Here is a 16,135-nt window from a genome sequence, read left to right on the forward strand (position 1 = left end):
TAGTGCTTGACTTTGATTTTTTTTTCCATTTTTAGTCCTTCCGGCCATCTGAGCTGCAAGTTTCAATCAGAATTAATGAATTGCCTTGTACATTTAGATTTTAGAAGGATAAATAAGTCTTTTACCATCAATTAAACAATAAACAAGAGAAAAAAGAAAAATTAAAATCAACATCTCATCTTCTTCTCACCGTATTGCATCTGAGAGTATCTACAGGCTTGGGCTGTGCCGGCCGGATTTTTCCGACTTGGATTGCCGGACATACCTAAGAAGCAGTATCCAACAACTGGAAACTCCGACAGTGGGTGCTAGAACTATCACCCCAGACTGTAATATTAGGTATGAGAAGTACCCTTTCTATAATAACACAGCCGCCTCTGCGCCTCCGCCTCCAATCCCTCCTCCTCCTCCCACCGGTGAAGGTAAAGTTTTCTTGGTTCATATATATCTGTAATCTGATGTTTTGGGTATTTTCTCTGTTTTAAGAATTTAAGAATTAGTTTATGTTAAGGTTGTGATGGATTCATCCTTTCAACACCAATTCGATCAGTAGTGTAGTCTATCTCTGTTGATGCAGGAAACAGTGGAAATTCATCTTCAGAAGTGATAATTGCCATTGTAGTTCCTGTCGTTGTTGGGATTATACTCTTCATTGCAGTCTTCTGTTTTGTGAGAACTACAAAAGCCAAGAAACAAATTACTACAACAAAGCAAACAGGTTAAGTTAGTTCTATACTTGTTTGTGATACAACATTCACCTACCATTTAAGCTTTTTGAGATTTACAATCTGTTCTCCATCTTTCATGTAGATGTGTCTGGATTCTCAACTGAGGATTGCTTGGAGTATGATCTTGCTACTATTAGCTATTACAGATGATTTCTCCCAGAAAGTAAAATGGACGAAGGTGGAAGAAGAAGATGAGCGGATGACTTTAATTTTTCATTTTTCTTTTATTTATTGTTTAATTAATGGTGAAAGACTTATTTACCCTTCTAAAATCTAAATATACAATGCAATTCATTATTTCCAATTGAAACTCGCCGCTCAGATGACCGGAAGGACTAAAAATGGAAAAAAATCAAAGTCAAGCACTACTTATGTCAGGAATGAAAGTTGTGAACCTAAATTGACGGAGACACTAAAGTCATAGGACCAAAAGTGGAAAAAACTCTTTTACAAAACACGTGTTTAAGTTTTCTGGTTCTTCTAGTCTAAAATATGCTTTCTTTTATATCTTGTACGCTTACTTCATGTTTATCTCTGCTTTCTGCTGTGCTAGTTGAGTAGATTGGCCTTGTCGGCATAGGGCGTAGGGGGTTTTCCATTATTGGGGGTTTTCTCTGTCTGCTCTGTGCTCTCTTTGCCTGATCTGCTTCTATCTGTATCTGTGTGTCTCGCGGGATTTGATTCTTGTGTTTCATGCATAGCACACTACAAGAAAAATCACGAATCACGACGGAAACATTGCGACAAAGGGTAATCCGTTGTCGATTCGCAACGGTTTTTGAGACGAAACGTGTTCTGTCACAATTTTGCGTCGGAAATGGTAACGGAAATCAATTCTGTAGCAATTTTTGGCGCAAAGTGAGAAAAAGGCCAAGAAATTTTGGCACCCACATTTTGGTGACCGATTTTGCGACGGAATTAAGTTCTGTCACCACAACGGCGACGGAAAAGGCAACGATTGATGGTGCCGTTGCAGTTTTGCTACAGAATCCGCGACAAAAATAATTCTGTTGCAATATTTGGTGCAAACTCGAAAATATTCCCACGTAATCTTTACACAAAGAGATTGACGACAGAGGCTTACGACGAGACTTTTTTCTGTCACGAAAGTATATAAATTTTGAAGTAAAGTTTATTTTTGCTACAAAATGGGACGACAAAATCAATTCCGTCGCCAATATGTTGACACATTGGCGACAGAAAATGCGACGCCTATATGTCTGTCGCGCTATGACGATGGAATCGGCAACGAAAATTAATTATGTTGCGATGTTTAGTGCAACGGTAGATTTGACGTTTGAGGTTGGGGACGGAACATACGACGACCGTTCATCCCGTCACTGAAATAATACATTTTTTAAGTAAAGTTTATTTTTGCTACAGAATGCGATGACAAAATCAATTCCGTCGCCAATATGTTGACACATTGGCGACAGAAAATGCGACGCCCTATATGTCTGTCGCGCTATGGCGATGGAATCATTAATGGCCGAATGATCGCTCCCTCTTTTCTACAATGTCACTGTCCATAACGAAAACCAATATATTCCTAGTGATATTTTGAGATATTTTATAAGATAAATTAAAATTAGTTTTAATTTTTAAATTATATTTAATTTTGTTGAAATAAATATTTCAATTGAAAGTTGTAGTTTTTCTAAAAAAGGAATTTGACCAAAATTTATGAAAATTTTGAAAGCATTGTATATAAGTGTAAAAATTTAAATTTATAAAGAAATTTAAAATTATATTGCATCTTTAAATATAAAATTATTATTGGTAAATATGAAGTTAGTACAATTTCAAGTACCTAATGTTGGTATGGTACAAAATTAATATAAAATGTGATATCATTGGTCTCTTCTCATGGGATATTTGTTTTATACCCTAATGATAGCAACCAGGGACGGAGCCAGAAATTCAGTTGAGGGGGAACGAAGAAGAAGGGACGGATTCAAATTTTTTTTAAAAACTGTTGAAGCCAACTATAAAACTATGTTAATGCCAAGATTTGAACCCTATCCTTTATCATAATAACTTAACATGTGCTCAACCAACTCATTTAAATCAACCCTTATTAATATTTAACAGTTTTATTTTACTAATACTAAGACATGAACTATATATACATATATACATACAAAAAATTATATATGGGGTAGGGGTGGGGTGAGAGGGGGGGGGGGGGGCAGCTGCCCCTCCTTTGGCTCCGTCCCTGATAGCAACATTATAGTATTAAAATCATATGTGAAACTGAAGTCGGATTAACAAGAAATTACATTGAAATTCTCAAATTCGTAGTTAGCTTAACAATTAAAAATAAGTGTATCCTTACCCAAAAAAAAAAATGTATATATATAATGAGACTTTGTTTCATGCTATCTTGTTTTCAACATCGTGTAAATAATTGGTTTAGCCTCAAAAGATCATAGATATTTACATAGACATGTTGGTTTGTACAAATTAAATGATGAATTGAAGTTCATGTTTAGTAACAAAGTTAGCTTATCAGTCAATTTTGATGTATTTAATCACTATTATAGTTGTTTGATTTGGTTAAACAATTAATATGAATAATTTATTAATCAATTTTTTAAAATACTCATTTTGATTATATCGAAAATAATTATTTTTATTTTATATTTAAAATTGTACAAAAAATTTACCTATTCTTATTATTTTTTATTTCATAGATTGGTCTTCATTGTAATTGAAAATAAAATTTTAGAAGAATTGACATCGAAATTTTGGTGAATAATTTTGTATTTAAATATTAACTAAAAATGAAACTTTTAAATGAACTTTTGAATTGCATTCTCTCTTTATTAAATTTTTATGTACTATATTTGGACAAAATAATTTAATTACATTTTTATTTTTGTTATATAATACAATAACGTGGAGTCCAAATTAAACTATTAGACATGACCCCTATTTTTAATGGATCGACCCTGCACACACTAATAATATCTACACATTTAAACAATATGTTAATTTAGTTAATTAAACTATCGATAGTTAATATTTTAAAAAATCTTTATCCATTGACCAAACTGAAATATTTTACTTTAAAAATTTATTAATTGAATTTTTTGTTCGATTATTTAAAATATTTTCACCGAATTGTACACACTCCTAAAGATACTAATTAACATTTACGTGAATATTTAAATATAAGAAGATTTTTTATCATACACAAATGTAAAAAATAATTAAATAAATCATTTTCTTAATTATTTAGAAGTATCTGTATTATATTCATTAATCAAAACTACATAATTTATATATATATATATATATATATATATATATATATATATATATATATATATATATATATATATATATATTGAAAAGGCAAAATCCTATTTTAATTTACTACAACACTAAAATCCTAAAATCCTAAAATCCTAAATCATATTTTAATTTACCAAAAATTCTAAAATACCTAAAATCCTAAAATAACTTGTTAGTGTTTTTATGTTCAAAAACCCCATATTATAATTGGGAATATTATTATGGCATACTAAGATACGTTTAGAGTCTGTCCGGTTGGGTCTACAGTTTACTGATCAAGCAGAAGCAACGACAGAAGAACTGACACTGAAGATCTGATTTAGGAAAGCTGTTTCCTTAAGAGTCTTACTCGGTATTATCAACCCGGTATGGAAAGACGATCAGCGTATCTTCAAAGAAGGTAATGGACCTAATCTGCTGAGATTACATTCCTCTTATATAGTCCTACCTTCTACAATCAAAGACATTTTATGGAGAGTGTTTATTGAGGGATCTATAAGTACCAGTTCTTTAAGGGAACTAGGGTTACGCCAAATAAGAAGAAGAAACACTCCATATCAGCTTGATGAGTCTAGATCTTTGATGGTCATGCACCTTCTCAATACAACATGTTCACGGTGATTAAGATGATGAACTTGAGAAGAGTTACTGCTGCTTAAACGAAAGGACACTAAGATCACACTGTTGTGGGAACAACCTTATAGAGCGTCACTGAAGTGGACTGCATCAGAGCTGGCTCTCCAAGTGAAGGGATTTCATTGGACTTCTGTATGCATGGCTCTCCATCTTCAACAATCCACTAAACCTGTGTGGACTGGGTATGTACCTTGTGTGGGGCACTTGGGTAAGATTATTGTATATCTACCTTTGTACATTGGATTATGACTTAGTGGATTGGACGCCTATGTGATCGTCCCCCAGACGTAGATACACACCGTATCGAACTGGGTAAACATTGTGAGTGTTCGTTCTGTGTGTTTGTTTAGTTTTCTCTGATGTTCTCTTCATGATCTATCATTACTAAGTAGGTGCTTAACTAAATCAATCAGTATTCTAAGTCAACAAACTATTTCTGATATTTTACGTAATATGAGGAAATGCAAAATTACATGTGGTATCAGAGCTTTTAAGTCTACATAGTGACTTGATCCGAAGGGCTATCTTAGTTTTGCATTCTCTCTGTTTTTGTGGAAGTCTGTCTGTGTGTTCGTTGGCTGGTTGTTGGTTTCAGGATGGACGCAAGTATGAAACCACCAGAACTAGATGGTCACAACTACTTTTTCTGGAAGGCTCGTATGGAGATATATCTTCAAGCACAAGGAACCAGGGTTTATCGCACCATCCTAACTGGGTGGAGTCGACCTACTACTCCGAATGCACAAGGAGTTGCTGAAGAAAAACCCATGGAGACTTGGACAGACGATGAAATGAATGCCTCTAATCTGAACAACAAAGCACTGAACTCGATTGTTGGATCACTACATGAATCTGTTTTTACGCTTGTTACAGGGGTAAAAGAGGCTAAACGGGTATGGGAGATTCTTGAAACCAGATTTGAAGGAACCAGTGATGTCAAACAGTCAAAGTTGTAAATGGTTCTGTTAGAGTTCGAAGCTCTCAGAATGACTGAAGACGAAACCATTTCTACCTTCCACAGTAGGGTTCAGAACTTGATGAACCGAGCCTCAATTCTTGGGGAACCATTCACTGATGAGAGAGTGGTCAAAAAGATTCTCAGATCCCTACCTAAACGTTTTCGAATGAAAGTAACGGCTATTCAGGAACACACAGGTTGGGAAAAGAAGACTGTCAGAGAACTCATGGGAAGCTTGCACACATATGCACTGGAAGTTCTTGCTGATGATGATGTTGGAAGCAACAAGAAAGGAAAGTCTATAGCCTTTGTGGCAGAAGCGGATCGAGAATCTGACACAGACGACATAGATGATGAAACCCTAGCTCTCCTAACCAAAAACTTCAAGAAAATCTTAAAAGGGTTCAACAGAAAGGGTCAAGGTCAGTCTACAATAACACAATACAAAGGCAACAACCCTTCATATCAAAAGGTTGAAACAACACCCTTCTCACAGAACAATCAATCTCAGACTGGGCGATCGAGACAAAACAGAAATAGTGCCACAGACACAGGAAAACCCCTCAATCGGTCATTGCAGTGTAGGGAATGTGAAGGATACGGTCACATACAGGCTGAATGTGCAACATATCTTAAAAGGAAAAAGGCTATGTCTGTATCTACTCTTAGTGATGATGAGGACGAAAATTCAAATGATCAATCAGATGATAATGTAGGAAACTTTGTAGCGTTCTTCACTGCCACAAACATTCAATTAGACAGAGATCAATCAGATGGAGAATCATACATATCAACAGATGATTTTGAAGAGAGACATATTCAACTTGAGGCAGAATTTTCAAAACTTGTCGCTAGCTGGGAACAACTTGTGAAAGTAAATAAGAATCTGAATGACGATCTAAAGCAAAAAGATGATCTTATAAAGAAACTGAATGCTGAACTGGTCATAAAAGAAGATCTCATCACTCAGATACGGTCCAGAGAAGGTAAATTAATCAAGGAGTTGGAGAGCTTGAAGAAAAATATACAGATGATGGACACCACATCTACCTTAGATAAAATTCTAGACTCTGGCAGAAACCCTAATGATAAAAAGGGTCTGGGATTTGAGCAAGGAGAATCTTCGAACAACGCACCAAAGTTCATCAAAGAGGGAATGTCTAAGACCACAGCATATCACAGGTATGAACTAGGACAGTCATCTCAGTCAGTACAAATCAAGGAAAGGAGATACGGTACTAACACTGACCAGGACAAATCAACTTATCAATCTCATTATTCAAGATTCAAAAATAAGATTGTCAAAGTTAAATATTATACTCCCATTTGTCACTACTGTCACACAAAAGGTCATACTCGTCTCGAATGCTATTTTTTCTACAGAGATCATAGGAAGGAAAAATATCAGAATAAGACTATTACACCATTCACTAGACAGGTTTGGGTCAGAAAGTCAGAAGTTATCTGTTATCCCACCATTGTTCAAACTGCATCTACAACTGATGCTAGATGGTATTTCGACAGTGGTTGTTCCAGACATATGACAGGAAACATTAAATGTCTGATGGCTGTTCAACCTAGTAGTGGAGCTGTAACATTTGGAGATGGACAAAAGGGTAAAATCGTTGGGAAAGGTGTCCTAAATGTTCCAGGTTTACCTCAATTACAAGAAGTCTTGCTAGTCAGTGGATTAAAAGCGAATCTTATTAGCATCAGTCAGTTATGTGATCAAAATTGGAATGTATGCTTCGATCGTAACTGCTGCAGAGTGAGTGACAAAGCAAATCAACTTTTCATGGAAGGAACTCGGTCTTCAGACAACTGTTATGTTTTGACAAATGAAACTGCTTGTCACCTATCCAAATCTGATGAATCAAAACTCTGGCATAGAAGACTGGGTCACATAAATTTCAGAGATATGGATAAGATGATAAAACTGGAAACAGTAAAAGGTGTACTGAAGATCAGAATTGATCCAAAGAAAATTTGTGGCGCATGTGCTATTGGGAAACAAATCAGAACTCCACACAAAGCAGTAAGAGGTATCACCACTGAAAAATGTCTAGATCTTGTTCATATAGATCTCATGGGGCCAACACAGACTAAAAGCATTGGAGGAAAGAAATATATATTTGTGTGTGTAGACGATTTCTCTCGATACAGCTGGGTTTACTTTCTGAGAGAAAAGACAGAAGCCTTCAAGGCCTTCAAGACTCTGTGCATAAGAGTTCAGAAGGAAAAAGATGAGTCTATTATAAAAGTTCAGAGATTGAGGAGTGATCATGGAAAGGAATTTGAGAACTCACTATATTCAGACTTCTGCTCCGAGCATGGTATCTCACATGAGTTCTCAGCTCCTAGAACTGCTCAACAAAATGGAGTGGTGGAAAGAAAGAATCGAAGGCTACAGGAAATGGCTAGAGTTATGCTACATGCCTCACATATGCCACAACGTTTCTGGGCTGAAGCAGTACACACAGCGTGTCATACTATAAATAGGGTCTACCTTAGACCAGGAACGACGAAAACTCCATATGAGATCTGGAAGGGAAAGAAGCCAAATCTGAAATACTTTCATGTGTTTGGGACAAAGTGCTATGTGCTGGCTGACAGAGAGCAAAGAGGGAAGTTCGAACCCAAAAGTGATGAGAGCATCTTTCTTGGATACTCTCCGAACAGTCGTGCCTATAGAGTCTACAACAAGAGGACTCAGTCTGTGATGTAGTCAGTAAACGTGGTTGTCGATGACAATCCAGAAGAACCAGTGGACTCAACAGTGATAGAGTCACCTCTACGTGTGATACGAGTATATCCACAGTAGAAGAAGGTGAAAATCATGAATTGGGAGAAAGAAAAGAAACAACCCATGCTACTATGCCAAGGAGAAAACGAAGGAAACCGGCATGGATGGTTGATTACATTTGTTAGACTAAGTTTATTCGTAATAGGATACATTAGTTTAGTCCTAATACATTATTATATCATATTAATTAGGAATCATAGTCCTAAGCATAATAGGAGTAACTTAGTATATAATCACCCTGCATGCTAGAGGGAAAGACATGCGAATTATTATTATCTTTTTCTTCTCTACTATCATCTTCCTTCTCTGAAATCTCTCTCCCTCTCTCTCTCCCTCTCTCTCTCTCTGATTTTCCCCTCCCCTAATTCCATCTTTGGAGTCTGCATCCACTCAAAGCGGTGCCGGCTTGATACGGGTCCGTATCAATTGGTGCTTTCATTGCATCGAACTCATCTTTCTTGTTCTTTTACACACTCAAAACTGTAATCTAACTTCATTATGTCAAACAACCAATCTACATCAACAACTCGTCCTTGGGAGCAGGCAATTGCCGAATTTCAAAAAAATTTTGATAGACAAACTGTTACAAATCACCAACTCATTCAACAACTCATTACCTCCGTGTCACGGTTGGAAACGATGGTAACAACAAATAAAAATGCAGCAGTGCAACCTCAAACACATGGAATTTTAGGGCCTCCACCTGATAATCATCTACAACCATCTTTGCAACCGGAGAGTGGCCAAGGGACTCAACGATTTCATATGAAACTTGAGTTACCTCGCTTTGATGGCTCAAACCCTCATGGTTGGATATTTAGAATTCAAGAATATTTTGATTTTTATGATACACCCGACACACAGCGATTGCGAATATCAGGATTCACAATGGAAGGGATTGCTTCTGGGTGGTATCAATGGATGAAAAGGAATGGAATGTTAACTACATGGAAGGAATTTTTACAGAATATCACAAAGCGGTTCGGCGAGTCCCGTTTTGAGGATTCCCAAAGAAAATTGTCAAAATTGACACAGCAAACCATAGAAGATCCAATCTTAGAAGAAGAAACCATAGTGCATGAGCAAGATGACATAATCGCAGGAGATATTTCCAGTCTAAACTCATTGGTAGGCCCGGGTAATCCCAGATCACTTAAACTTTTGGGAGAAGTTAATGGCCGAAAGTTACAGATTTTATTAGATAGTGGCAGCACCCACAACTTTGTGCAACCCAAAATTGCTGAGCAATTACAGTTACATACTTTGAAGGACACACTAAGTGGCACAACACTGAAGAGAAGCACATCATACCATCCACAGACTGACGGGCATACAGAAGTAATGAATCGAGGCTTAGAGCAATACTTAAGGGCTTTTACTCACATCAAACCAACCAATTGGACGTCATACTTGGGATGGGCAGAATTTTGCGCCAATACAAGCTACCACAACTGCATTAAAATGACTCCATTTCAAGCACTATATATAAGACCACCACCCACCTTAGCACCGTATACAAAAGACACACCAACAGTGCAAGCACTAGATGAATTATTGTTGGATCGTGACAGATTGATAAGGCCACTGAAACACAATCTTCGGGAAGCTCAGCATCGCATGGCCAAAAAAGCCAATGCCAAAAAAAGCAAAATGAAATTTTCAGTAGGAGATAAGGTTTGGCTTCGTCTACAACTATATAGACAGATATCAGTAGCACGTAGAAGCTCTAACAAACTAGCACGACGCTATTATGGTCCATTCAACATCTTGGAAAAAATATGGGAAGTTGCATACCGCCTCGAGCTACTACCACAAGCAAGAATTCATTCAGTATTCCATGTCTCACAACTCAAGAAACACATAGGAATTGAAGAAAATATAGAGGTCCAATTACCAGAAGAAATTGTGGGCCGATCACCAATTTCAGGTCTACTAGCACTCTGTGGGGAACAGAATGTTCTAAAAAATGGAAAAATACAACGCCAAGTCTTAGTGCAATGGTTAGATAGTAGTCCAGAAAACGCCACTTGGGAAGCTGCCGAGGAAATGGAACGATGGTACCCGAATCTCCACCTTGAGGACAAGGTGGTCGTCGAAGGGAAGGGGAGTGATACGAGTATATCCACAGTAGAAGAAGGTGAAAATAATGAATTAGGAGAAAGAAAAGAAACAACCCATGCTACTATGCCAAGGAGAAAATGAAGGAAACCGGCATGGATGGTTGATTACATTTGTTAGACTAAGTTTATTCGTAATAGGATACATTAGTTTAGTCCTAATACATTATTATATCATATTAATTAGGAATCATAGTCCTAAGCATAATAGGAGTAACTTAGTATATAATCACCCTGCATGCTAGGGTGAAAGACATGCGAATTATTATTATCTTTTTCTTCTCTACTATCATCTTCCTTCTCTGAAATCTCTCTCCCTCTCTCTCCCTCTCTCTCTCTGATTTTCCCCTCCCCTAATTCCATCTTTGGAGTCTGCATCCACTCAAAGCGGTGCCGGCTTGATACGGGTCCGTATCAACGTGATTCAGATGCAAGTAATAACAACAGTCAGCTCAAACCACAAGAAAAGTATGCTAAGAATCTTGTCAAAAAGTTTGATCTGGAATCATGTAAACCATCCAGACCACCGATCTCCACTTCTACAAAAGTATCGAAAGATGAAACTGGTATATCAGTAGATAACACAGTCTATCGTAGCTTGATAGGCAGTCTGTTGTATCTAACAGCCAGTCGACCAGACATAATGTTCAGTGTTGGAATCTGTGCAAGGTATCAATCTGAACCAAAGGAATCACATCTGATAACGGCAAAACGCATTCTGAAATACGTGAAAAGAACGATACAGTATGGACTCTGGTATTCCAAGGATAGTGAACTGAATCTGGTTGCATATTGTGATGCTGATTGGGCAGGGAATATTGATGATCGGAAAATTACTTCTGGAGGATGCTTCTTTGTTGGGAAGAACTTAGTATCATGGTTAAGTAAGAAACAGAACTCTATCTCACTAAGCACTGCAGAGGCAGAATACATAGCCGCAGGTGGTTGCTGTACTCAATTGTTTTGGATGAAACAGATGTTTCTGGATTATGGTCTTACACAAGGAACAATGACACTCTTTTGTGACAATGTCAGTGCTATCAACATCTCCAAGAATCCTGTTCAACATTCCAGAACGAAACATATTGACATCAAGCATCACTACATCAGAGACCTGGTTGAATCCAAGGAAATTGAGTTGGAATACATTCACACTGACAAACAACTGGCTGACATTCTGACTAAGCCACTGGATGCTAATCGTTTTGAAATTCTCGGATCTGCTCTGGGAATTTGCAGAATTGACTGACTAAAGCAGTTGGTCCGTCAGAGAGGAGTTGGTTTATTACGGGTCAGTGTTATGACTTTGAATTTCCTTAAAGACTCTTCTCTTTTTATGTTAAGAAGATCATCTAAGCTTATTCTTCTCAGAAGATATCTTAAAAGATCTCAATGCTTTTTGAATTTCAAATTCCCTTGGGTTCCGTTTCCTTCCTAAAAAGGAGCTGTACCGTTGTGTCCATCAATCACTTCTGCATGATATTTTGACTTGCCGCATTAATTAGGGTTCATCACCCTTAAGCCTATATGATACCGGGTCAAGAAGAAAGAACTCACCTCAGCTCTCATCTCTCCATTTCCCGTGCTTATCTGCTCTCGGTGTTTTATTCTTCTCCTCGCACTTAATCTTAAATGGCGGACCCCGTAAGAAACATCATCATTAAGCTTGGAAGCAAGGTACACCCTCCGGCGGCAGCCCTCAAACACATTCAGACGCTTCTACAGTTGGCTATGAAGAAGAAGCTCAAGCTTGATCCTCTGCTTCGCGACGAGATTCTGGTGACTGTTATGACCAACTATCCGGAGTTTTATGCTGAATGGTCGATAGATGATTTAACTGAACTTCTTGTGTTGGTCGCCGAAGCCAGTGATGACGTCTCTCCAGTGTTTATTCCAGAACCCTCGGATGGAAATCGGGCCGGGGCATTCCTTCAATTTTTTGCTCAACGTGCCCTAGAATCTGTTGAAGAAGCTCGACGACGAGAGGAGTCCCAAGCTCAGTATCTTGAAGCTGCTCAGAGAGAAGCAACACACAGATAGGAGATTCTTCGACAATGGGTAAATGAATCTGAAACCCCTATTGAAATTTCTCCTGATAGACCTGTTGATTCTTCTATTCCATCGTCTGTGTCAGTTTTGCCTGAAAATCAATCTGCTTTGGGTTCCAAGAAGTCCCCTATGAATGTTGATCCTCTATCTTTGCCTGTGACTAATTTTACTGGTGAAAAATCTGATGCGTTGCATGTGTCTGATGAGAAAACAAAGTCCTCTGATAAGCCAAATCCACTGAGTCTGGTTGTTTATGCTTCTGAGAATATTGCTCTGACTCCGTCTGAAACTGTTAATGTCTCTAAAGAGTCTTGTCCTGCTGTTGATCCTCCTGCCTTACCTGCAACTGTTAAAACTGTTGATTTATCAAGTCCCCACAAGTCTGAGAAAATAGGTGGAGTCCCTGTTTACACTACAACATCTTTAGGAGAAAGCCTGGAACATGTGCGACATTTTGCTGGCTTACCATCTGCTTCGATCCCTCAACCTTATCGAGTGATACACCCTTCAGAATCCTCCAGTGAAGATGATAAGATACTAGCTGAGGTGTATGGATCCCAAGCACCTTCTTCTGCTGTCCCTACTGTTGAGGCAACTGCTCATCCTGATTTCACGAATTTCAGAATTCGAGAGATATCAAATATTGTTGGGAGCTCATCTGCAAATGTTTCTGATTCTAGCCACTCTGTAACTCCAGTCCAGTCCCCATCCAGAGAAACAAGACGGACAAAAAGGAAGAATGTTCCAACGAAGGTTGTTGTTGAAACCAGTGCTGATAATGTTGATGCGGATCAGCCTGTGAAGAAGAGAAAGTCGAGTGCGACTGCTAAGCCTGAAGGAGACCCACCTATCCACCAAGTTTTCAAGACTCTACGTTCCTCTGTTAAGCAACAAGGAACTACTGCTGCTCAAGCTACTTCTGCACCAGCCCCCTCTGCTAGAAAAGGGAAACCTACCACAAGGTCAAGAGGTCGAAGTGTAACTCCGGAGGTTCCACCTATTGAAGGAATTGATACTACTATTTACAAACCTCAGTTTGTATCCCCTGCTGCACAAACAAAATGGGCCACTATGGTCAGAAGGGAGCTGATTGTTCAAAGAACTGTGGATGAGAATCAACTGAACTCCGTTTGCGACATCCTGCCCTTGCTGAATGAAGTTGGTCTTTTGAAAACTGTTACAGATGTTTGCCCTTACTCCAAGCTGCTCACATATGAGTTCTATTGCAATCTCAGTGATGAGATTGACAGTCTCACAGGGCCACGACCGATGCAAATCTTCATCAGAGGGAAGTGGTATGATTTTGGGCCAGATGTGATAAATAAATACTATGGCTTGCCTACAGTGCAAGAAGAAGCTGTTACTGAATGGGACGTGGTGGCCAAAACTCTTACCGGTGGACATACTACATCTTGGCCTACAGGAGATAAGGACTATTTGCTGAGCTCGCATCTCACGTCTAGATATGTCATCCTACATCGCCTGGCTCTGCACAACTGGCTTCCATCAGCTCATTTCAACACAGTTGGCAAGCTTCTGGCAGGGTTCTTATTTAGAATTGGAACTAAGATGCAGTGTGATCTGGGCAAATGGATTTTTTATCATGTTCTAACTCTGATTCATCCCCAATAACAGAAGGTAAGATTACCGTTTCCAAATCTGATTTTTGGCATCCTTACCTCTCAGGGTCTTAAGCCTATGCCCAGCGAAGTGATCAGTCCGACGCTACTATATACTGTTGATAAACGTCTTCTTTCTGGAGATCATATTAAGGATGTCGTTCCTGTGACTGCCCCATCCAATTCGGAACCTGATGCTGTGAATGATGAGTCTCCTCATGCTAAAGATGTGAAGCTTTCCGAACAATTGAAGGCGCGAGTTGCTGATCTTGAGACGGTGCACGGTATCATTGCCAAGCAACTGACGGGTGCGCGCACTGAGCTAGCTACTGTTCTTCTCCGCATGAGCATGTCTGATACTGTTGCTACTGCTGAGGATCCCGTAAAGTCTGGCTGTGACTCTCCCTCAAATGCTTGATCTTTGGCTACCATTAGCAAAAAGGGGAAGTAGTAACTCAGGGGGAGTTTTTGTGATCGAGTACTTTCTAGCCCTGGCTGGGCGTTATGTTTTGATGTCATTTTTTTTTTTTTAGACTGCTTTGGATCTTATGTTCTTTTTTTCCTATGTAATCAGTTTGGACACTTGGGTTGCTTCTTTTAATAACCTATCTTAGTTCTTTTTATATAGTTGAGTTGTTTTGCCAAATAATAGCCAAAGGGGGAGTTTGTTAGTGTTTTTATGTTCAAAAACCTCATATTATAATTGGCAATATTATTATGGCATACTAAGATAGGTTTAGAGTCTATCCGGTTGGGTCTACAGTTTACTGATCAAGCAGAAGCAACGACAGAAGAACTGACACTGAAGATCTGATTTAGGAAAGCTGTTTCCTTAAGAGTCTTACGCGGTATTATCAGCCCGGTATGGAAAGACGATAAGCGTATCTTCAAAGAAGGTAATGGACCTAATCTGCTGAGATTACATTCCTCTTATATAGTCCTACCTTCTACAATCAAAGACATTTTATGGAGAGTGTTTATTGAGGGATCTATAAGTACCAGTTCTTTAAGGGAACTAGGGTTACGCCAAATAAGAAGAAGAAACAGTCCATATCAGCTTGATGAGTCTAGATCTTTGATGGTCATGCACCTTCTCAATACAACATGTTCACGGTGATTAAGATGATGAACTAGAGAAGAGTTACTGCTGCTTAAACGAAAGGACACTAAGATCACACTGTTGTGGGAACAACCTTATAGAGCGTCACTGAAGTGGACTGCATCAGAGCTGGCTCTCCAAGTGAAGGGATTTCATTGGACTTCTGTATGCATGGCTCTCCATCTTCAACAATCCACTAAACCTGTGTAGACTGGGTATGTACCTTGTGTGGGGCACTTGGGTAAGATTATTGTATATCTACCTTTGTACATTGGATTATGACTTAGTGGATTGGACGCCTATGTGATCGTCCCCCAGACGTAGATACACACCGTATCGAACTGGGTAAACATTGTGAGTGTTCGTTCTGTGTGTTTGTTTATTTTTCTCTGATGTTCTCTTCATGATCTATCATTACTAAGTAGGTGCTTAACTGAATCAATCAGTATTCTAAGTCAGCAAACTATTTCTGATATTTTACGTAAAATGAGGAAATGCAAAATTACATAACTAAATTCCTAAAATCTCTAATCATCCTCGGCTTCAGACTCAGCCGCATCTCTAACCCTCATCAGCTTCAGACTCTGCAACTTTGCGGCGAAGTGCTACGATGAGGCGGTGATGTGCTACGGTGAGGCGGCGACGTGCTACGGCGAGGCAGCAACGGGCTGCGGCAAGACGGCGACGGGTTGCGGCTATGTAACGACCGAGACCGAGGTTAGTTTCTTTCTGAAAGTCATTTTTGTGTATTATTATAAATTTATTATTTGTTGTGGGTATACAATGCGTGTGTGTGTGTGTGTGTGTATATATATATATATATATATAT

General features: G+C 38.6%; 1 protein-coding gene and 1 long non-coding RNA gene across 2 annotated transcripts; both read left to right on the plus strand.

Moving 5' to 3' along the window:
- The first annotated feature begins 245 nt into the window (after positions 1-245).
- Positions 246-899, plus strand: LOC109172918. The gene is made up of 3 exons (XR_002052810.1): positions 246-422; positions 578-718; positions 811-899. It is a non-coding gene; the product is annotated as an uncharacterized LOC109172918 (long non-coding RNA).
- An 11,272-nt stretch (positions 900-12,171) lies between these two features.
- On the plus strand, positions 12,172-14,625 carry LOC109172916. The gene is made up of 3 exons (XM_019322167.1): positions 12,172-12,539; positions 12,639-14,193; positions 14,275-14,625. Exons 1-3 carry the CDS (start codon positions 12,172-12,174, stop codon positions 14,623-14,625), a joined length of 2,274 nt encoding a protein of 757 aa, XP_019177712.1.
- The last annotated feature ends 1,510 nt before the right edge of the window (positions 14,626-16,135 follow it).

This window comes from Ipomoea nil, unplaced genomic scaffold, assembly GCF_001879475.1.
Source record: "Ipomoea nil cultivar Tokyo-kokei standard unplaced genomic scaffold, Asagao_1.1 scaffold0455, whole genome shotgun sequence".
Taxonomy (NCBI): Eukaryota; Viridiplantae; Streptophyta; class Magnoliopsida; order Solanales; family Convolvulaceae; genus Ipomoea; species Ipomoea nil.